The following is a 20,876-nucleotide window of genomic DNA, read 5'->3' on the forward strand; positions in this document are numbered from 1 at the left end:
GTGCTACTCCCCCTGCCTCTCTGTTCCACTGCTGTGTGGTTGGAACAGAGATGTAACGCTTCTACCGTTGGCTGTAATTATATCGCACAGCCCTGAGAGCAGCACGTGAATGCTGAATACATGCATATCACAACATTTGCATGCATTAACCTGGCTCGCCCAGCGTGTCCTCAGGCTCACACAGGCTCTGCCACCAAGTCAACAAGTGCTCCACTCTAATCACACCCTGGTTCATTAGTGGTGCACTTTATAACGGACGAGTTGGGAAGGGCATTACGCACTTGAGAAATAAATTCCTTCTCGCTCCTGTCCCCTTTTCTCTTTGCCTGCAGGCAGGTATCCTTAAGAGAAGTCAGTCTGCGCTCAGAGGGAGGTAGAGAGATACAGAGAAGCAGTGAGGGAGACGAAGGCCGAGCGGACGAGCAACCCCAACAGCCAATCAGGAGAGAGCTTTCCGCGTGATTTACAGCTGCGGGGGCTGAGAGGGGAGGCGCGACTCAGGGAAAAAAGCAAACAGTTGAGTGAAGAGCATCAGTGGAGAGTGGAGTGGAGGCGGCTGCAGTGAGGAACAGGACGCCGAGAGGAAAGAGACAGCCAGAGTCTGCAGTAGATTTCATCACTGAAGACAGAGTCGTATGTTTTTCCTGTGGATTATAATTTATGTTTCCAACTTTCAGCTGTCTGAGATTCTGCGCTTTACTGGAATGTGCGCTGAGGCTTCACCTGGACGCATGTGCGAAAGTAACAGAGCCAGTTTTTAAAAGTGAAAAATATCATCGAGTCCTTTGGATTCCTGTCAGAAATGAAATGCGCCTTTTTTTAATCCCACAGAGTTTTCCGGACCTCTTGTACATTTACAGAGACTTTACGCATTTTGGAGACTTTACGCATTTACTGTAATGGGTGATGTAAACTGACATTTTTTCACTAACATATATGATATTTTTACCCAAGTGCACTTGTTTTCACGGCGATGATTGTGCTTTTGCTTGTCCTGTGCATCGCGGATGGAGTGCTCTGTCAGATACGCTACTCTGTCCCGGAGGAGGCGGACCATGGCACGCTGGTGGGAAATATTGCCGAGGACCTGGGTCTGGACCTCACCAAGCTAGCCTCCCGGCGCTTCCAAGTGGTGCCCAACTCTCGGACACCCTATCTGGAGGTGAACCTGGAGAACGGGGTCCTGTTCGTTAACGAGAAAATCGACCGGGAGCAGATTTGCAAGCAGAGTGCGAGCTGTCAGCTAAACATGGAGGTGTTCTTGGAGAACCCATTAGAACTATTCCGGGTTGAAATCGAAGTGGTGGACATTAACGACAACCCACCCAGTTTCCCGGAGACCGATATCACGGTGGAGATCTCAGAGAGCGCCACTTCGGGCACCCGCTTCCCCTTGGAGAGCGCGTTCGACCCGGACGTTGGCTCCAACGCTTTACGCACGTACGATATCACCACGAACAACTTCTTTTACCTGGACGTGCAGACCCAGACGGACGGGAACAAGTTCGCGGAGCTTGTGTTGGAGAAGCCGCTGGACCGGGAGCAGCAGACGGCGCACAGGTACGTGCTAACCGCCGTGGACGGCGGTCAGCCTCCGCGGACTGGCACCGCGCTGCTGGTCGTCAAAGTGTTGGACTCTAACGACAACGTGCCCGTGTTTGAGCAGCCGGTGTACACGGTGAGCCTGTCGGAGAACGCGCCGCTGGGCACGCTCGTCATACAGCTGAACGCCACCGACCTGGACGAGGGACTGAATGGAGAAATCGTTTATTCATTCAGCAACCACATCTCCAGCCGCGTCAAAGACCTGTTCTCTATAGATTCACGCACCGGGCGCATCGAGGTGCGCGGAGAGGTGGATTTCGAGGAGAGCAGCCTCTATCAAATCTTTGTTCAGGCCAAAGATCTGGGACCAAACGCCGTGCCCGCGCACTGTAAAGTCCTCGTCAAACTCAGCGACGTGAACGACAACGCACCGGAAATTACTTTCAGCACTGTCACGGAGTCGGTGAGCGAGAATGCGGCTCCCGGGACCGTGATCGCGCTGCTGAGCGTCACGGATCGGGACGCAGAGGAGAACGGACAGGTCCACGTGGAGATCCTCGGCGACGTCCCGTTTAAACTGAAATCTTCCTTTAAAAATTACTTCACTATAGTCACCGACGGGCCGCTGAACCGCGAGCAGGCGGACTCCTACTCCGTCACTGTGGTCGCGCGCGATAAAGGAACGCCGTCACTGGCCACCAGTAAATCCATTCGAGTGCAGGTGTCAGACGAAAACGACAACGCGCCCACGTTCACACAGCCCGTATATGACGTGTACGTGACAGAAAACAACGTGCCAGGGGCGTACATACACGCGGTGACGGCCCTGGACCCGGACATTGGGCAGAATGCTGTCATCAGCTACTCCATATTAGAGTGTGACATCCAGGGCATGTCAGTCAAAACCTACGTGTCAATCAACGAGGAGACAGGCTATCTCTATGCTCTCAGATCATTCGATTATGAGCAGCTGAAGGAGTTCACGTTCATGGTCAAGGCCAAAGACGCAGGGACCCCAGAGCTCTCCTCCAATGCCACTGTTAAAGTCATCATTGTGGACCAGAATGACAACGCCCCGCTAGTGCTGGCTCCCCTGGGAAAGAACGGCACAGCCAAGGAGCCCCTGCCTCGCTCTGCTGAGCCAGGCTATCTGGTGACACGTGTCGTGGCCATGGATGCGGATGATGGAGAGAACGCTCGTCTGTCCTACAGCATCCAGAGGGGAAACGAGAATGGCATGTTCAGGATGGACTGGAGAACAGGTGAACTCAGGACTGCGAGGCGGGTATCGGTCAAGCGAGACCCCCATCAGCAGTACGACCTGTTGATTGAGGTGCGAGACCACGGCCAGCCGCCTCTGTCCTCTAGCGCCAGCGTGCTGGTGGTGCTGGTGGACAGTGTGGCTGAAGGCCGTGGCGGTGGGGAGAAAGGCGGGACCTCCAAGGCAAAGGACAGCACCCTGGACCTCACTCTCATCCTTATCATCGCCCTGGGCTCCGTCTCCTTCATCTTCCTCCTGGTTATGATTGTGCTGGCTGTGCGCTGTCAGAAGGACAAAAAGCTTAACATCTATACTTGCCTGACCAGTGACTGCTGTTTTGGCTGCAGCTCCTGCTGCTCGCGGCAGGGCAGGGCCCGCAAGAAAAAGCTCAGCAAGTCGGATATCATGCTGGTGCAAAGTGCCGTTAACGTCAGCGGGGCTGGCACAGCTCAAGTCCCTGTGGAGGAATCTGGGAGCTTTGGCTCCCACCACCAAAACCAGAACTATTGCTACCAGGTATGTCTCACTCCAGAGTCTGCCAAAACTGACCTCATGTTCCTAAAGCCATGTAGTCCTTCTAGGAGCACAGACACCGATCACAACCCGTGTGGGGCCATAGTGACAGGGTACACAGACCAGCAGCCTGACATCATATCAAACGGCAGCATTTTATCAAATGAGGTAAGAGCCCCTCTCCTGCCTGCGGTTTAAACCTTTCCATCTGAGTTCCTCCGCATGCCTAAACCTGATTCATGTCCCCTTAGACGTCTGATAAGAATGAAATATAAACCAGAGACATTCAGGAGCCATTTCATCCCCCAAATTTCACTTCACTGGCATGCTAGCTCCTCAGATGGGTGTTACTGTGTGCCGATACATCAACTGTAACACAATGTGATAGAAAATGAAAGCAGATATGGAAATGAGAAACCTTGACTTTTGCAATCCTTAAACAGCAACGACTGCATGTTTATGATGTGCTTCCACGGCTGATAAATTAGAAAAGGTGTATAAAGACAATGTATGTTGGCAAAGAGGCTGCTGGTGGGTGTGGGAGTATAATGGGTGTATATGTGTGCGTGAAGCCCAGTCACCCAGGATTAAATATATACTGTTCAAACTGTTGGATCTCTGGGCTGCTGCAGCCTACATAGGTGCGCTACTTCACCTTGCACCTTGGCAACATGTCTGCAGAGCTTCCCCTCCCTGTGGGATGGAAGTCTCCACTGGTGGAGATGAATGACACATGTAATAGTTACGTCAACTCAAAGCTGTGTGGGTGGTGTCGTCTCTGGCTCGATGGATGTAATGTTCTTTTGTTTTTCTGCTGCTTTGTTCTCTCTACATAAGGAGACGCACTAAAAGCTGCCCCTTCTCTTTCAGACCAAACACCAGCGAGCTGAACTCAGCTACTTGGTCGACAGGCCGCGACGTGTCAACAGGTAAATATGGAAAAAGCCCTTCTACCTGCTCTTCTACCAGCTGGTCTGCTTCTAGCTCATTTGCTGATATCTCCCATTACTGTGATGCTGACATGGATTAAGAAAAACAAAGTGAGGTCGTCTTTCTTTATTTTAATGTTCTCTTCATTTCAGTTCAGCCTTTCAGGAGGCCGACCTGGTCAGCTCCAAAGACAGTGGCCACGGAGACAGCGAGCAGGGAGACAGCGACCACGACGCCACCAATCGAGGCCATTCGTCTGGTAAGTGCTGGCTTTGTATGAACTCTTTGTCTTCTCTCTGCCCCTTGGCATCTATAGATCTGAGGAGGATCTGCTGATTAGCATTGTGGTCCAGAAGCTGCTCGTCTCTCCACTGTTGAAATCTGGCAGCACATTGTGCAGGGCTGGAAAAATGAATGCTTATTTCTAAAGGTCATCATCATCCACAGCCAGAGTCTGAGGTCTTTTAGCTGTTGTGTTGTGCCTGCGTGGGATTATCGCTTAAACTCTTGCACCAGAATCAAACCTTTCCCTGTGAGCCGCATCCAAGTGCTCGCTCCTAAAGCCGACACATAATATTTGTTACTGTGATGTTTGCCGTGTGGTGATTGAATGTCTTGAGTGAGGCTTCCACTGCTGTTTGTAAATATGTGGCGGCGTTAATGAGGATCCTGCTCCCTGTGAGCGCGGTCACTCGGTGCTGCAGACCACTTGACGAGGTGTGATGGGCTTGTTAATGAGGCTGGGCTCGCACTGGAGTGCTGGGAAGCCGACCAAATAGGTTGTGGCTGTAGCAAACAAACCGTGCAATTCATCCGTTCATTAGATTAATTAATGCACTTATTCATGCTGTTACTCTCTAACTGCACGCCCTCCCTGCTTGTTTTTTCCTCCCTTCCATGCACGGGCTGTTTTTCTCATTTAATTCTTCCCTGCCTTACAAGAGGACCCTGCTGATGTATAAAAGCTAGGTTTAGCTCTTTATTTGGTGCCCACTGTGGATGAGGTCTGTCATCATGTCTGGTCAGCCACAGCAGGCGCCCCCATCGTGCCAAATGGAATTTGCCTGCCACTTCCAGTGTCACCCCAGTAGGCCTGGTTTACATGGAGCTCAGTGACAGAGGCACGCAGAGCCGGACCCGTCTCTGCCAGCACGGCCTGACTTTACACAGATACCCTGCTGCACCGTCTTTATTTTTCCTTCTAATCTGCTTTATGTGCATGGAGGTGTACTACTTTGACTTTATTAGCATGTGCACACTCTCTGATGCGTTTTACTGACAGGAGATGTTCTTACATTTCACGACTGTTCCAAGAAACAGACAAACAGGAATAAATAAAGACTTCCTGAGCTCAGATTGCATGATTATATAAACCGTGCTGCGTGCTCAGAGTTGGTGAGTTAGTGGAGATTAACACAATTTGTTGTTGATTTAAATAAACTGGACCAGCACACAGTGACCCGGGGCCTCTGTTCTGATTTCTCCAACTTGCTTTGCTTAGAACTTAATTCATGCTAATTTATGTTCATGTACGCTCCACATGTGTGCTGATTATCAGCTGAAACAATGAAGCATGTCTGTGATTTAACAGATCACGCTTAGCTTAAGCTGCTGTTGCTGTTTGTTAGACCATGCTAGCATCACATGTTAGCCTACCCATACAGTCCCTACTCTGGATGGTCCAGCACGTCCAGCTGTGAAACAGCGTCCCATACCCTTTGCATACCCTTGGTGCGGCAGATAGCATGAGTTACTTTGTTGCAAAGCTTAATGCCTTTACCCAGATTATTTGCTGTGCATTTAGTCGTTGTTTGATTAGGATAATTGATAGCACGGCTTAGAGCGCCATCATTCTGCGAGCTAATCTAGTTTGTCAGTAGTGAGGCTGCATCAGTGTTTAATAAATCCACGTGTTAGCTTTCCTCTTGGCTCTCACAGACTTCATGAATGCATCACCTTTTTCTCTTTCATCTAGAGCTGGGCGATATGAGATTTTTTCATATCACGATATGTTTTTTTCATTTCAGGTGATAACGATATCTATCACGATATAAGCCAAATAACTATATTTGTAAGATTTAAATGTGCCGTTGCTCACAAGTAAAATGTGAAATTATCAGCAGCTTGTTTTTAAATATTTATTTCCCATAATAAGTTCAACAGGGTAGATGTACTTAAGGAACATGAGACTTTTTCAGATAAATAAAGGCAAATATTGCAAACTACACAAAAGGCAGCCGCTAAAGCGTTTAAGTTTCAAAATAGAACAAATGAAACAGACTAAATTGTCAATTCCACTTAGAAATAAAGTATTAATTCTAAAAATAAATCTTAGTTTGTTTTACAGAAGAACAGACAAAACTGACTAACTTTTGTCAATATCAAATAAACTGAGAACTAAAAGGAAATTCTCAATCTCTCCTTGTTGTATAGCTGAGCTTTTCAAACAGTTTTAACAGTTACTTTAGTCTGACAAAAGCCGAATGACGAATTAGCGCTTCCAGTCAGAGACTGAGGCTACGTCCACACGTACACGGGTATTTTTGAAAACTGAGATTTTCCTTTTTTCGTTTTAAAAATAATCCCGTCCACACATAAAGGCAGAAATGAAGGAAAACGCTGCTATGAACATGCCAAAGCAGCAGGTGGCGCTAGATTCCTAACCGTGCAGAAATGTTGGCCAATCAGAAGTCTAGAAGCCTCGGTGGGAAAAAGTAAACAAAGCTGGGGCATAGAAGCAGAACCGAGTCGTATGTGTGGAGGGACAGTAACTGTGTGTATATGTAAGCATTTAAACACTGCAGAGAGTAGAATTAACAGTATTGTAGAAATTCATTTCACCGAAACAATAACGTGGCGCACAGTGTGACGCATGCACCAGTTTATTGTATTTCCAGACTTGCTTTCGGCACAATTTACAGTGCACGCTACTCTGTTTTTTGTCAGACTTGAAATAGCCGAAATACCTTCACACTACGGAACTTCTGTGGCTCTTCCGTTCGACAATCTCTCCGGCGTTGGAACCATCATCTGTTTTCTCTTCGGTCACGCTCGGTTGATTTTTCTATAGGGCTGGGCCATATTATACCGTTCACGGTAATACCGGTATAATGTTAGGCAACGATAGGAAAATGAAATATCGCGATAGAATGGGAGTAAAACGCGCATGCGCGGTGCCTTTGTTTTCATACGCACATGGCCGATTGTTGAGTGAAACAGATGAACCAGAATTGGTTTGTAAAAATGGTGCAACTTCCGTGATGTGGAACTGGTTTGGTGTTTGTCCGTCAGATACACAACAAAGCACATTTTTTTGCAGAACATGCAAGCGGCCGTTGTTATTGTCATATTTGTCGGACTAAGATGCTCTTAAATCTGGGAGTAATCTGGGTCCTAAACTCCGTATGTTTCAGGTCAAACGAACACTGCAGCATCATTTAGAGTTAAAAACTGTCTAAATTCTTTCATCTTTAATAAAACGATCAGCATTGCTGCTTTACCAGGTGTAACTATAAAGTTTAACTTCCAGGCATCCATGAAAACAAAAGTTATTACATTTAACGGAGTTAGAAGTTAGCAGGAAGCTAGCGGAAGTTAGCTCGCTAGTTTCGCTAGTTACCTAAACATGATATTGCATGTTCTGACTGAGAGATTTCTGAAAAAATTCAAACGTACAGCTCTGCTATCACTTCCAACATAAATGAAGACAGGAAACTAAACAGCAGTGACGTTTGTAGGGTTACTGAAGTTGGGCTAGCTGGTATATAATGATGTGCTACGTGATCGCTAGCGACACAGCTATGTTAGCATAACATAAACAGTGAAGCTGGAGGACGAACACTAACACTTTTCCACTTATAAAAGTTAACGTGAAGGTTCTTCATGGTTAGAGACAAATGCAATCGCATGGCAGGATGCTGTAAACGGACCAAACTTCAGTCAGGAGAACAACTGAGATAATCCATCCACAATACGAGGTTAGTCATTAATATACTGCAACAACATGGGAATAGAGCAGCTGCCAGAGAATTCAACATTAATGAATCAATGGTACAGAAATGGAGGAAGCAAGAAGAATGAGTTTAATAAAGTTTGATTTATCTGACTGCTTTGTTTCACTTAATGTGCCTTATAATCCCGTGCACCTTATGGTCCGAAAAATGCGTACTGCACACTGCAGTTTAATGTTGCAAAGCACCTCTTTTTAACTTCAGTGGATATTATACATGGTTATGCTCAGGATATGTCAGCCCATTTCTACTGGAAATGCCTTTTGGTTAAACTGTCAGCAAGGAATTTGCATTTGCACTGTTAAATTTTTATAAAGCTTTAATGTACATAAAAACCAGCTTCTTGTTTATGTGAAAATAAATGGAAGGTTGTCTTTTTGCACTAGTAATGTTGTGGAGTTGTATTTTGTCTCGCATCAATTATATCGTCAGTTATATCGTTATCGCAAATTTTCAAATGTATATCGTGATAAATATTTTTGGCCATATCGCCCTGCTCTATTTTTCTAGTCGGCACACTCATTTCCTCCATTACCCGCTGGCTGCTTCCCAAACAAACACACGTGCGGCTTGGCACTTGTGCTGTACGTAACAAGTCACGCGACGTGACGCTGCGGCTGTGATTGGTTCGGCTCTGCGCTACTTAATTTGGATCGGCTGACCTTTTTTTTTTTTTTTTTTTTTAAGAGGACAAGAGCGGCGAGGTCTATCGCGATAGCTTAATTTCTCTATCGAGTAAAAGTTATATCGCGATACATATCGTTATCGTTCTATCGCCCAGCTCTACTTTCATCCTTCCTTTCTTTCTGTGCAGTCAGAGTTATAGGACACGACTGATTTCATTTACCTCATAAAATACTATATCTTCACCTGCTGGAGGCTGGAGGCAGGCCCAGTGTTCATCATTATTCTCATATCCTTTTCTTTTTTTTTGAAGCGTAGCCGTTGTTGTATTTTTTGTTGACACGGTGATTTGTGTTCTTCTTCCTGTGGTTAGCTGCTTTGTCATGCCAACATTTTCTGCTGCTTCAGGCACTCAGCTCTGTTGTTCTCTGATCAAAGGCCGCTCCGTTTTTCCTCATCAAGGATGTAAAGAGACCAGACGTCACCTGTAATGAACACGTGAACCGGCTGAAAGAGCCGTTTAACTCAAACAGGATTTTGTAGCATTGGAGACAAACTGGTTACGTTTGGATCGAGTGTGGAGGAAAAACTGCTGCTCAGATCAGAGCGGATATCATTTTCGAGGTATCTGAGTGCAGCGTTACAGTCACGTGAATATACACTTATGAGTGTGTGTGTGTGTGTGTAACCATGGCTGTGATATAGTCCAATCAGAAATGCAGACTCTGTTTAACATTCAACGAGCTTCCTTGACTGCTGTCATGTTTATTATCACTGCTGCGGTTTACACACAATCAGAATTGGTCTGTTAAACTATTCTAGGATGAAATGAATGAGTTCTTAATTGTGTAATTATCCCCTTTCTAACACGCCAAGAATAATGAGTCACATTTGAACAGAAATAGCTGATTCTGTCTGACCAGCAGCCAAAAAAGCCCAAAGACATTCAGTCCTCAGTGTCTGACGGTGGTGAAAGATCCTTTAATGAAACAAGAGGAGGAATAACTTTGTACAAAATTTAGCACAAGAAGAAAAGGGGGGGGTGGGGCTTTAAGTGGTGGAAATGGATCGAAAGTTAAAATGCTTCAAGCCTTTGTTGGTTATTGGAGAGTCTTTACCTCCGCCAAACGTGGAGCCGAGAAGAAGCTCGAGTATTAAACTATCACTGAATTACAATACATGTGAAATACATATGAAGTCATAGTGGCATTTATTTTAAATAAGAACACATCACATGTTTGCTGGGTAGCTCTGCATAAACGACTTTATTTCTAAATATGTGAGTTAATGAGTTCATCATTCATCTGGAATTCATCCATGAATATCATCTGGATTTTTTTTATTAGGGCCCAATGCAATACCACCGTATTATTATTATTGTTGTTGTTGTTGTTGTTGTTGTTGTTGTTGTTGTTGTTGTTATTATTATTATTATTATTATTATTATTATTATTATTATTATTATTATTATTATTGTGGCAAATGTATTGGCTTTTTTGAGGGCCTAAAGATGCTCAAAAACTCAAAAGTTTTGCACATGCATCGGGTCTGGTGAAAATGTACATATGTTCATGTTTTCAGACATGGGCGGGGCAAAATGGCTCAATAGCGCCACCTAGAAGAATGAAACAATATAGGCCCGGGCTGGGTATGATGTACATGTATGAGATTTTGCACACATATCTAACATCAAGAGGTGCACATTTCCAGGCGTTAGTTTTGCAAACTCCTCCTGGGGAAATGTGAAAAAGCGAATCTTTAGTGATCCATAAACATTATTTTGGTGTAATTATAAAAAACTATAAAGCAGATGAGAGACGAGCAGAGGGAGAAGACTTGAGTCTGCAGTTTATTGTCTTACAGCTGGATGTGCTCTCTGCCTGCTCGGTTGTTTGGCACTAAAACCATTTGGTTACCGTGTGTTGTTATTGCTGCCCCCCTCCCATCACAGCACCCACCACCAAGGAGATGAGGTGTTCCTGAGATCCCAGCACTATCTGAAGTATTTGACCAGCAATAAAAGCTTTTATATAAAATGATAATAACATCATTATAGTGTGTTAGCAGCTCGTTATGACACAGTCCACGCATGTTAAAATAATTTATAAAATAGTTGTTTTTTATTTCACAAACTGATAACATAGATACAATTTTAACATTACAAATGTTAATTTAAATATTTAATATTTAAATTTCCAAAGTTTAATTATGTATCGAATAGGGGTGGGGGGAAAAAATCGATACTGTGTAGTATCGTGATATTTTGTTTGCTAATAATGTATCGATACAGGGACAGCAGAAATCGATATTTTGTTACAAAAAAGGTTTTTGTGCTCTGACTTCAGAGCACGTTGATCCTTTTTCTGAGCAAGAATCCTGACATTCCTTCACTGTCCAAATGTTTTTAACTTGTTTTTGGCAGCAATAAACACGACAGTTTACTTATTTTATTTTAAGACATGTTTTATTTTAATTAAGTTTAAAACTTTTTTATTTAATGTAAAATTATATTTTGTTTTAATTTACTTCCAAATTCTTCAGTTGCTGAAGGGGCTGCATAGTTTTCATATTGCATAGTTCAGAATAGCTGTAATTGTACCAGATGGTTGCATTCAGTTAAGTTGGACTAGACTGTAATACAAACCGTTCAGTTTGTCAACAATAAAACTGACTGAGATGAGAGAAAGACTGAGTGCGAGACTTTGTTATTAGATAAAATGAATATTGATAAAGTTTACCTTTATGTACAGAATCTGAATATCGCAAAATATTTTAAAAATTGCAATAATATCGTATCGTGAGTTAAATATCGTGATAATATCGTACCGTGGGATGTTTGGTGATTCCCACCTCTAGTATCGAATGACAGCCTGCTTGTGATTCACTGTGTAAACTCCTGACATGACTGTGAAGAAACCACATGAACCTGTAAAAGATGTTTGGAAGGAGAAAGTTGACTGAGCTTAGTACTTAGCACCAGTATTAATATATTATATTATGAGTTTAAGAAAACAGAGCAAATGTGGGTTCAGTTGTGAGGTTTGAATTCTCCGAGGCGAGACGGCTGAGCAGCTGTGGATTCAGACCCTCTGGGACCACTCGTCCACGTTTCCAGTCCTGCTCCATTTTATCAATACGGCCAATGTCGTGCACTCGGAGCAGATCGAGTCGAGGCGCTTATCCAATTTTCAACCCCTCCTCCACCCCCGCCGCATTCCCGTCTCCCCCCCTGCCGAGATGAATTTCTCCTTAGGCCTGCCGTTCACGTTATCACCGTGGTAACAGCTCGCTGATCAGTAATTCATTTTTCAAACCTCTGCATACCAATTACCAAATGAAGGTTATTATCGGGACTTTGCGTTTGCCCTGTGCGAGCGGCGTTCGGAATGCTAAGATGAGACGAGGTGTCGGAAGCAACGAGGGTCAGCTCGCTCCAAGAGCTCGCTGCCCTCCCTCCCCCGTCTCCTCGCTGCTCCTGCTTGTGTGTGTCTTAGTGTGAGACATGTTGACATAGTTCTTCTTAATCCTGCGTTGAAGTGGAGGCCAGACACTGACAATTTTCTGCGAGCGTGATTTATGAAACTTCTTTCAGCTGCAGAGCACAGGCGGAGGACGCCGTGGAGAGAGAAGAGTATCACCTGCAACCTTTATTCACATTTTAAGCACAGCCCTGTGTGTGTGTTTACGACTGCCTCGTTCGACAGGGGAACGTGTAGTTTTGAGAAGATGTCGTGACGTGGCTCTGTGGCTGAATCCCCCTCGCCGAGGCCAAACGCCACATTTCCTGTTCCTATTTTGAGAATTAACACAGCGTCCATTTTGTAATATAAGCAGAGCTCTTCTTTCCACGCTGTGTTTTTGCTGCTCACAGTGCAACGCTGTCTGCGCGAGCAGGTGCACTGATATAGTGTGTCAGCACTGCTTTGCCTCGTGGCTGCGGCTCCATCAAAGTGTACAATAAGTTGTTTCCTTCCATGTAAGAGGCCGTACTAAAGCCTCCTGCCGTGGTATATTTATGGCACGTTGCTTAATATTTAATAGGAAACCCTCTCGTTAGGAGACTGGGCACTTTTCCAAGTTGCTAGTGACAGCAAGCCAAATTAATCCTCTTGTAACAAAGCAAATTCCCCCTTTGCTGACCGTTAAGGACACAGAACAAAATGCACACACTCTGCTTACTGGGATGACAGCAGTCTTAGCCTAATCAGTCTGTATTCAGAGGGATTAGCAGCAGATAGCCTGAGCTGGACATTTTAGCCCCAAACAGAGTCAAACACACACACACGCAAGGATTTAGGCTTCGAAAACATGCGTCCGCAAGATCTGGGCCCAAGTGCAAAAACATTTGGGGCAGCAAACACAAAATTTGGCTTAAGGCTTACAGTTGGCCTGCATAGCTGCGCTTTTCATATATGATGAACTACAAAGGATGCACTTAAATCGACTGGTACCTGTAAACTCTTCAGTGCTTTCATCCCATGTTTCAGCACCTTTAACCCAACATTCGCTACAACGATGCATCGACATGCAGACACGAGGTGCAAACACCACCCGCTGAGCCATCCTGCCTGTTTGTACTGCAAACACATGATGGGTCTTTGTTGTTCCTAAAAACTGCTCACCCACTTTGAATGGATGTAGACACCTGTTAAGTAAATATGGCAGAATGTGCTAATAATGATAAAGACGGTGACTGACCGTCCACTATATGTTACACATGTTCACCGTCCTGTTGTCTTTTGTCATTTGTGATGTGCTTGAGCCGCTTGAGACAAATTGCCGATTCCTTATTTTAGGTGCAAGCTCAGGTTAAACATCTGCTGCTGTTTGACTCGATTAGTGTTACAAACACTGAAAAACCTTTTGGAACTGAATCACCCTGAAAGCATCCACTCAGTGTACCCATGCAGTGACACGAGCCGGTTGTTCTTCTGATGTCAGAGTAAAAATGTAAAATCGTTGTGGAAAAACAGACCAAACAGAGTAGGTTTGGCGCAGCATTGCAAGCATGCTGCAGTAAACTCTGTAATATCGTCCTGTACTGGGAGTCCACATCTCCGAGGATCTCACCTGGACGACCAACTGCTCCAAGCTGGTCAAGAAGGCTCACCAGCGCCTCTTCTTCTTGAGGACCCTGAGGAAGAACCACCTGTCCTCAGACATCCTGGTGAACTTCTATCGTTGCACCATCGAGAGCATCCTGACCAACTGTATAACAGTCTGGTACGGGAACTGCTCTGCCTCGGACCGGAAGGCGTTGCAGAGGGTCGTGAAAACTGCCCAGCGCATCGCCGGAGCACCACTTCCTGCCATGAAAGACATCTACAGGAAGCGGTGTCTGAAAAGGGCTGGGAAAATCATCAGAGACCCCAGTCACCCATCACATGGACTCTTCACCCTCCTGCCCTCTGGGAGGCGCCACAGGAGCCTCCGGACTAAGACCACCAGGTACCGGAACAGCTTCTTCCCCACAGCTGTCAGACTCCTGAACTCTGCCTCCTGACATCTGACCCACGTTAAACTCATGGACTGAACATACACACACCCACAATGGACAACTGTACCCTCAAACACAATAATAACATGGACTGAACCACCACTCACAACCACTAGCACTTTATATAGCCTCTGTAGAAACTATCTACACCCTCACTTATCTTAACTGCACTACTGTATAGCTCTGTGTAAATAATCACTCTGCACATTTGATAATTTTTAATCCTACAACTGTTTACAACTTGCATAGTTCCCATTTCTGTATAGCTGTATATCTCAGATTCTGTAAAGTTATTTATTTCATATTTATATCCTGTTCATATCCTGTACATAGCTTGTACTCACTACAGCCTGTACATACTTATAGTTATAGAATATTCACAACATACTTCATACCGTGTACATTATAACATACCATAATAGACCCATTTCTGTAATATACTCACATATCTATATTATTGCTAATATATATTGTAATATATCTATATCACTAAAGCACTTCTGGATGGATGCAAACTGCATTTCGTTGCCCTGTACCTGTGCATGTGCAATGACAATAAAGTTGAATTCTATTCTATTCTACTCTACTGCATCATCATGTCTGAACATCAGCGTGCAGCTGTCGCTCTCGAAGCGTCACGGCTAAACTCAGCTGAGAAGCTGTTTGTTTCTTGTGATGAAATCTTTATGAAGCTGAATGTGTTCGTACTGAAGCAGCAGCAGCGGAGCCACGTTGTTGATGGCTGTGTGTCAGCACAGGTTTCTTTCAGTCTATTGTGCAGCAGCTTTGATCTCAGTGCTGGGAAACAGAAAGGAATCAAAGAGCAGCTTCATAATTGCAAACTCTGAACATGTCAGATCTGGTTACAGCTTGTGCGTGCACCGTTTTGCTCGTAAAACCTTTAATTTCTTCTCCCCGCCCCCTCCCCTACAGGCGCTGATCTGTTCTCCAACTGCACAGACGAGTGTAAGGCTTTGGGCCATTCTGATCGCTGCTGGATGCCGAGCTTCGTGCCCTCTGACGGGCGCCAGGGTCCCGACTACAGGAGCAACCTCCATGTGCCCGGCATGGACTCGGTCCCCGACACAGAGGTATTTGAAAGCCCAGAGCAAACGGCCGATAGATCATTCTCCACCTTTGGCAAAGAGGCGCCTCTCAGTTCCCAACACCTCCACCAGCACCTCAGCCACCACCACGGCTCCTTAGAGAGGAAAGAGTTGGAAGCATTTCTGCCTAGCTCCAGAGCACCTTATAACCCGGCTTATTTAAGTGAGTATTGTGTTTTGCTCTGGCTGCCTTGGAGCCTGCCCGGCTCTGATCTGCTGATCAAATTAGCAGAAAAAGAAACGATTGGAAATTGAATTTTCTTCCTGGATTGGCTCGTGGAAGCTAGCGTGAAATTCATTTTAGATTTGACCGCTGTTCTCTCAGCCCTCTGTCAGAGTGTTTAACTAACTCTTCCCTCTTTCTCAAGCATCTCCATTATCTCCGTCTGTGACCATCTTATCTGCACGCACACATGCAGCGCTGTGGTCTTTGGGCCCTTTCAAACAATAAATGCCAAAAGCAGTTATGATCTATAAGGTTGCTTTGATGTGGGTGGAGACGTTAGCGTTATGGGAAGCGAGACACCGGCCCTCTCACGAACAGCTGACAAACGACTGTTTTTAACCAGAGAGAAGAAGAAGGACAGACGTGAAGCTGAGCGTCTCATTCGTATTCGGCCGACGTCAGCTGGTTGATCAAAAAACAGTTTCACATAATTAAAGAGAAAATAAAGCAGGAAAAGGCCCATTTTTCTAAACTGCTATTCAGAGGCCACAAACAGATCTGTCCTCAATCACTGAAATTTGGTGATAATGCTTAATTATAATTTTGTCAAGCGGCGCCTGAAGAGGCGCCTCTCTCATCATCCGGCACAGCTAGCTGGAATTATCAGAGACCCGCTGCTTTCCTCGTGCCATCATTTAAAACCACAGCACGCTGTGGGAGCAGCAGGAAAAAGGCCTTCTCCCTGTAATTAATATTTTATTCATTGGCTGCGTTTGTCTGCTTTTCCTCGTTCTGCAACAAAAGTTGTTCGATGTGAAGCAACCCACTGCTCACATTAGAGCGCTGTCGTCGCTGTGAAAGGCCGCGTGCAGTGTTTGCACACAGGATGGGGTCAGAGGGCAGTACAGCACGAGGACAAATACATGAACAGGTGCTTGTATTTATAGTAATGATGTAGTTATGATTATGGACCGTTGCAGCAGCAGTGTGTGAAATAATAAAGCAGTAATATGAAGGTAAAAGTTGCCTTTCAGCGGTTTTTCTGCTGCAACTTGAAATGATTTGAACAAAGACAGTCGATGTGCGTCCGCTGTAAGCTGCACAGCGATTAGCTGCTCTGTCCTCGCTGTTGGTTCAACACTGAGGCGCACGGGAAGTTGTTGGAAGTTGTTTTGTCCTGTGTGTTTGTTTGGGGGGTGGGAGGAGCTCTCTAATCTCATTAAGTCAGCCAGTGATACACAAAGACCCTTTTGTCCCGGGAGGTGCAGGCCTGGGTGTGGTGTGCAGGGGGGGGAGCATGAAGGAGAGGTTAGAGTGCAGACGCTCCTTTTGTTGGTGTCCTAAATAAACTGGCAGGATTCACTCTTCCCCCCAGTGCCAACATTCCCACAACACCCCCCCCCACACACACACACACATGTTATCTATCAGCATTTAGCTGACACGCCGGTGACTGTGTGAGTGAGGCCGTGTCACTGCTGCTCTGCACGCACACAGATACCGACACACAACTAACCGGCTTCTGTGTTTTCTGTGCTTGCAGCGAGGAAAAGGCTTTGCTAGCTCCTTCCGCGTGGACGTACCAGAGACTGCGTGAGTTTGCACAATTTCATCGTGACGACCAAGGGTGTAAAGTTTTCAGCCCATTTTGTCCTCCACTGCCCTCATCCCTCCTCGCTCAGCAAAAACACAAAAAGAAGAAAATTTTACATGACTGCAAACAAAACGAAGAAGAAAGAAACACAAAGGAACAAAACACTCGGAGCGCTGCCGGGTTTGACAGAGACGGTGGGGAGGCTGCGGGGGAGGAACACAGGTGGAGGAATCGCCTTACTGGAGATGGCCGTTGTCTCAGCAGGACTGAGAAGCTCGCAGAGGACGAACGATGGCGACCCCCGTCACTGATCCCTTCATCTTTTTCCACTCTATGTGTGCCTGTTTACAGCACTGATGTATACATCTGTGAGGATAATGAAGCCAGATGAAGACTGCAGATGAACTACGGAAGGCAAACCCAACTGAGAGCCACCCAGAAAAACCACCACTCAGCCCTTTAGGCGTCAGAGAGAGACGCCAAGTTGTACAGGAGAATCTTTGTGCATTTCAGATGCAATACCACTGTTTTAGATTTTTCTATTCTTTTTGTGTGGTCAGGTCAAACTTTGTAAGAAAAGACTGTGGGCAGATTTTCAGTTTGTTTTATTTATTTTTTTATTTATCCGTTTGGTTTCGGTTCAGCAGCCACACGGCGGGCTCAGACCCAGTCGGCCCACGTTGTTCTGATGCGTCAAGTAGTTTCTGTCACGTGTGAGAAGTGTTTATTGTACTCTTTTAAAAGTTTGACGCTGAATATAAACCTCTCTATATAAATCTATCTATATCTTCTTGTTCTGAAGGTGTGCTGCTTGTCGGCTGGTTTCTGATTCAGAGCTTTGATCTGTTTGCTGCCCCTGAACAAGGTCGCCGGTGTTTTCACAGCCGGAGACGTAAAAAGAGACAGAACAGCCTTAGCAGATGTAAAACTCGACTTCTTATTGTTTGACATCATTTCATTATTTTTTCCACTTCAAGGTATTAATAAAGAGCATATCTATAAGTAAAATGGAGGTAATAATTTAGACTGAATCCATGGTAATTCTGTGTCATTGTAACCAAAACTTTTAAGGGTCCATTTGTAAAGGAGTGCGACAAAAACACCATCAAATGCAAAGAGTGATGTACACGGTGCAGTCCAGTTTCTCTCTCACACACTGCAGACACAGACACACTAATATGCCGACAATAAATGACAAAAGTGGTAAAAACGCCGTCTGCGTTTGTTTTCGTGTGTCCTTGTTGTGAATGTGAACGCTGCTTTCTGCTCATTCCATGCATCATTTGATGCCTAATTAAAATACAGTATCAGGTAAGGCAGACCTGCCAAAGTAAATAAGGGAGATAAAGCTGCGTTTATTCAAATGATCTCAAATGAATGTAAGTCCGTTTATCCTCGGGCCGAAGGATTCCTCTTCAGGAGGATCTCTGCGACCAGGAAGCAAATTCTAAATACAAAGGAACATTATTACGATTACATCCAGTGCTCCCTCGCTGTAACCGCGCTGTTTCATTTTTGGTGCAATGTTTTATTTTTTAGCGTATTGTGTTCTGCGTCCCGATTGGCTGTAGACCATCTCGTGCCGTGTCTCCTGTACAGGACAGAGCGCGTTCAGCTCGTCACATTTACATAAATCTTCGATCGCTAGCAGTGTGACTCTGAATTATTATGATGAGTGAAAAGGAAACATTTACGTCAAACTTTACTCATCTCGTTCTTCTTGCTTCCTTTACTTCAGCACCATTGATTCATTAATGATTCCTTGATGTTGGATTCTCTCACAGCTGCTCTATCCTTTGTCCTGGACCTGAAAACAGGGTTTGATCTTTGGTTTCATTCTATAATACTGGACTTATTTTTCTAAGAAGGTTTGAACTTTGAGAGTTTAAACAAGAGAGAAAAGTGTGAAAATGTTCCTGCCTGTCTGAGAATAGAGTATAAAGTGTGCAGTTTTACAGCCTCAAACATCTATAATAATTGTAAAAAATAAAGCTGGTTACTTCGCAGATTTCAGCTATCGCGGGTTATTTTTGGATCGTAACTCCGGCGATAAACGAGGGGCCGCTGTGTTATAATTAAAATGATAAGTATGTGTGTTTTATGTCAGTTTGCATTTAAATGTTCCAAGAGCTTATATTTAAATTATCACTGAGATCATTTTCAATGTGGAGACGAGTGAAGTGTTTTTGTTTTTCTGCACAGTTGCTACAAATTTTAATATGAGACAAAACTGAATGAATGCAAAAGGCAGCAGCCAAACCCACCTGACATAATAAGGTATATGTGTGTGTGTGTTTAGCCTTCTGTAAAGAACATGCTACCTCTCATTAACTCTAATTATCAACGATGAAATGAATGTGTACAGCTGTGAGGCAGATTGACGAATGAGTTTGGGGTCAGACTGAAGCTGTTTGGCAGATGATGCCACAGTGCACTGCAGAAGGTGGCGGTTTATCACAGACCTGTCGTTTGGTTACACGGTGGAGCTTTTTTAAAGCTTCAAGCAGGAGGTTTAAGAGCCCGTTCAGGTAAAACACTTTGGACCGAGCTCAGTGACCAAAGCTTTCCAGCTCTAATCTAAGCACAAACCAGCACTCAGGATTACTTTACCAAACACACAATGACAGGTGAACGTGAGCTCGATGCAGTATTTTTAGTTTTTGAAAGGAAAAACATCAGCTTTGTTGTCCTTCGTTGTCATGTCCGCTCATTTTTAATCCACTTGTTTCTTTTCAGCTCTGCAGATTTAGAGATCTCGCTGCATGTTTTCATCAGACTGAAGGAGATGTTGAAGCTGTAATCCAAGGTAGATTATAATATTTACAGATGGTGATGAATCAATAACAAGGTAGACATCAGACTAAGTAATCTGCAGGCTTAATCTTCCAGCACAAACTGAATATTCATTGATTTGTTCATCTGCCATCAAAAAAAGAAGAATCTTTGTTGGTGCAAACTACAGGGTGGGCCATTTCTATGGATACAGCGTAACAACATGGGAATGGTTACGTTGAAACCAAGCACACCATTGTTGTTCTTGTGACATTACCAATAAGTGTGATGTGTCACATGGCCCTCTTCCTATTGAAAAAACAAAAGTTGTATCCAAGTTGGCCGACTTCTAAATGGCCACCATGGTCACCGCCCATCTTGAGGAGTTTGCCCCTCACATATACTAATGTGCCACAAACAGGACTTTAATACCACCAACCATTCCCATGTTATTACGCTGTATCCATAGAAATGGCCCACCCTGTACAAATATTCCAAGCAAACAGGGTAAATACGACAGAAACGTCTCACTTTGTAGGCTTCAGAATGAGAAGTGAAAAATAGGACGACAAATAGCGAGTTGGCTGAGTGTGAAGCACTGACCCTGGGCCTTTTGTTGCTGCGTAATGAGGGCAGAGCTATCAGAGCAGCGCCATTTAGATTGAGGACAATAGTTGAAGGAAGAGCAAGTTCAGTATAATCATATCTATTTTCTTGTTAAATGGAAGCTATTATTTTTGACCTCCACTCGACGCTAATCTCTGTCACAAACCAAAAAGTTTTAATTTCCATGTGCGTTTGTGCACACTCGGCTCCAAATGAGAAAAACCATTAGAGTATAATGAAAGATAAATTAAG

At 44.7% G+C, this 20,876-nt stretch overlaps 1 protein-coding gene across 3 annotated transcripts; it reads left to right on the plus strand.

Annotated features, from left to right (window-relative positions):
* Positions 1-533: 533 nt before the first annotated feature.
* pcdh10b (protocadherin 10b) lies at positions 534-19,184 on the plus strand. Of its 3 annotated transcripts, none has more exons than XM_086261903.1 (5): positions 534-3,322; positions 4,190-4,248; positions 4,402-4,508; positions 15,314-15,471; positions 17,196-19,184. In XM_086261903.1, the coding sequence occupies exons 1-5, from the start codon at positions 974-976 to the stop codon at positions 17,247-17,249; spliced, it is 2,727 nt and encodes a 908-aa protein (XP_086118029.1). In that variant the 5' UTR covers positions 534-973; the 3' UTR covers positions 17,250-19,184. The 3 variants fall into 3 exon arrangements, 2 of the variants coding, with proteins under 2 accessions (XP_086118029.1, XP_086118020.1); XM_086261894.1 differs by having other exon boundaries at positions 534-3,487; positions 17,196-19,183; XR_015124714.1 differs by lacking the exons at positions 15,314-15,471; positions 17,196-19,184 and adding an exon at positions 3,388-3,487 and having other exon boundaries at positions 4,402-4,478.
* The last annotated feature ends 1,692 nt before the right edge of the window (positions 19,185-20,876 follow it).

This window comes from Aulonocara sp. 'chitande type north' Nkhata Bay, linkage group LG2 (genome assembly GCF_057382095.1).
Source record: "Aulonocara sp. 'chitande type north' Nkhata Bay isolate Kocher_YH1m ecotype deep benthic linkage group LG2, A_spYH_male_GT1.1, whole genome shotgun sequence".
Lineage (NCBI taxonomy): Eukaryota > Metazoa > Chordata > Actinopteri > Cichliformes > Cichlidae > Aulonocara > Aulonocara sp. 'chitande type north' Nkhata Bay.

Excerpts from the sequence above, each read along its gene's own strand:
- pcdh10b (XM_086261894.1), top strand. The coding sequence starts at position 974 with ATGATTGTGCTTTTGCTTGTCCTGTGCATCGCGGATGGAGTGCTCTGT. Across the intron at positions 3,488-4,189 it reads GCAGCATTTTATCAAATGAG|ACCAAACACCAGCGAGCTGA; the intron begins GTAAGAGCCCCT and ends CTTCTCTTTCAG. Across the intron at positions 4,509-15,313 it reads CAATCGAGGCCATTCGTCTG|GCGCTGATCTGTTCTCCAAC; the intron begins GTAAGTGCTGGC and ends CCTCCCCTACAG.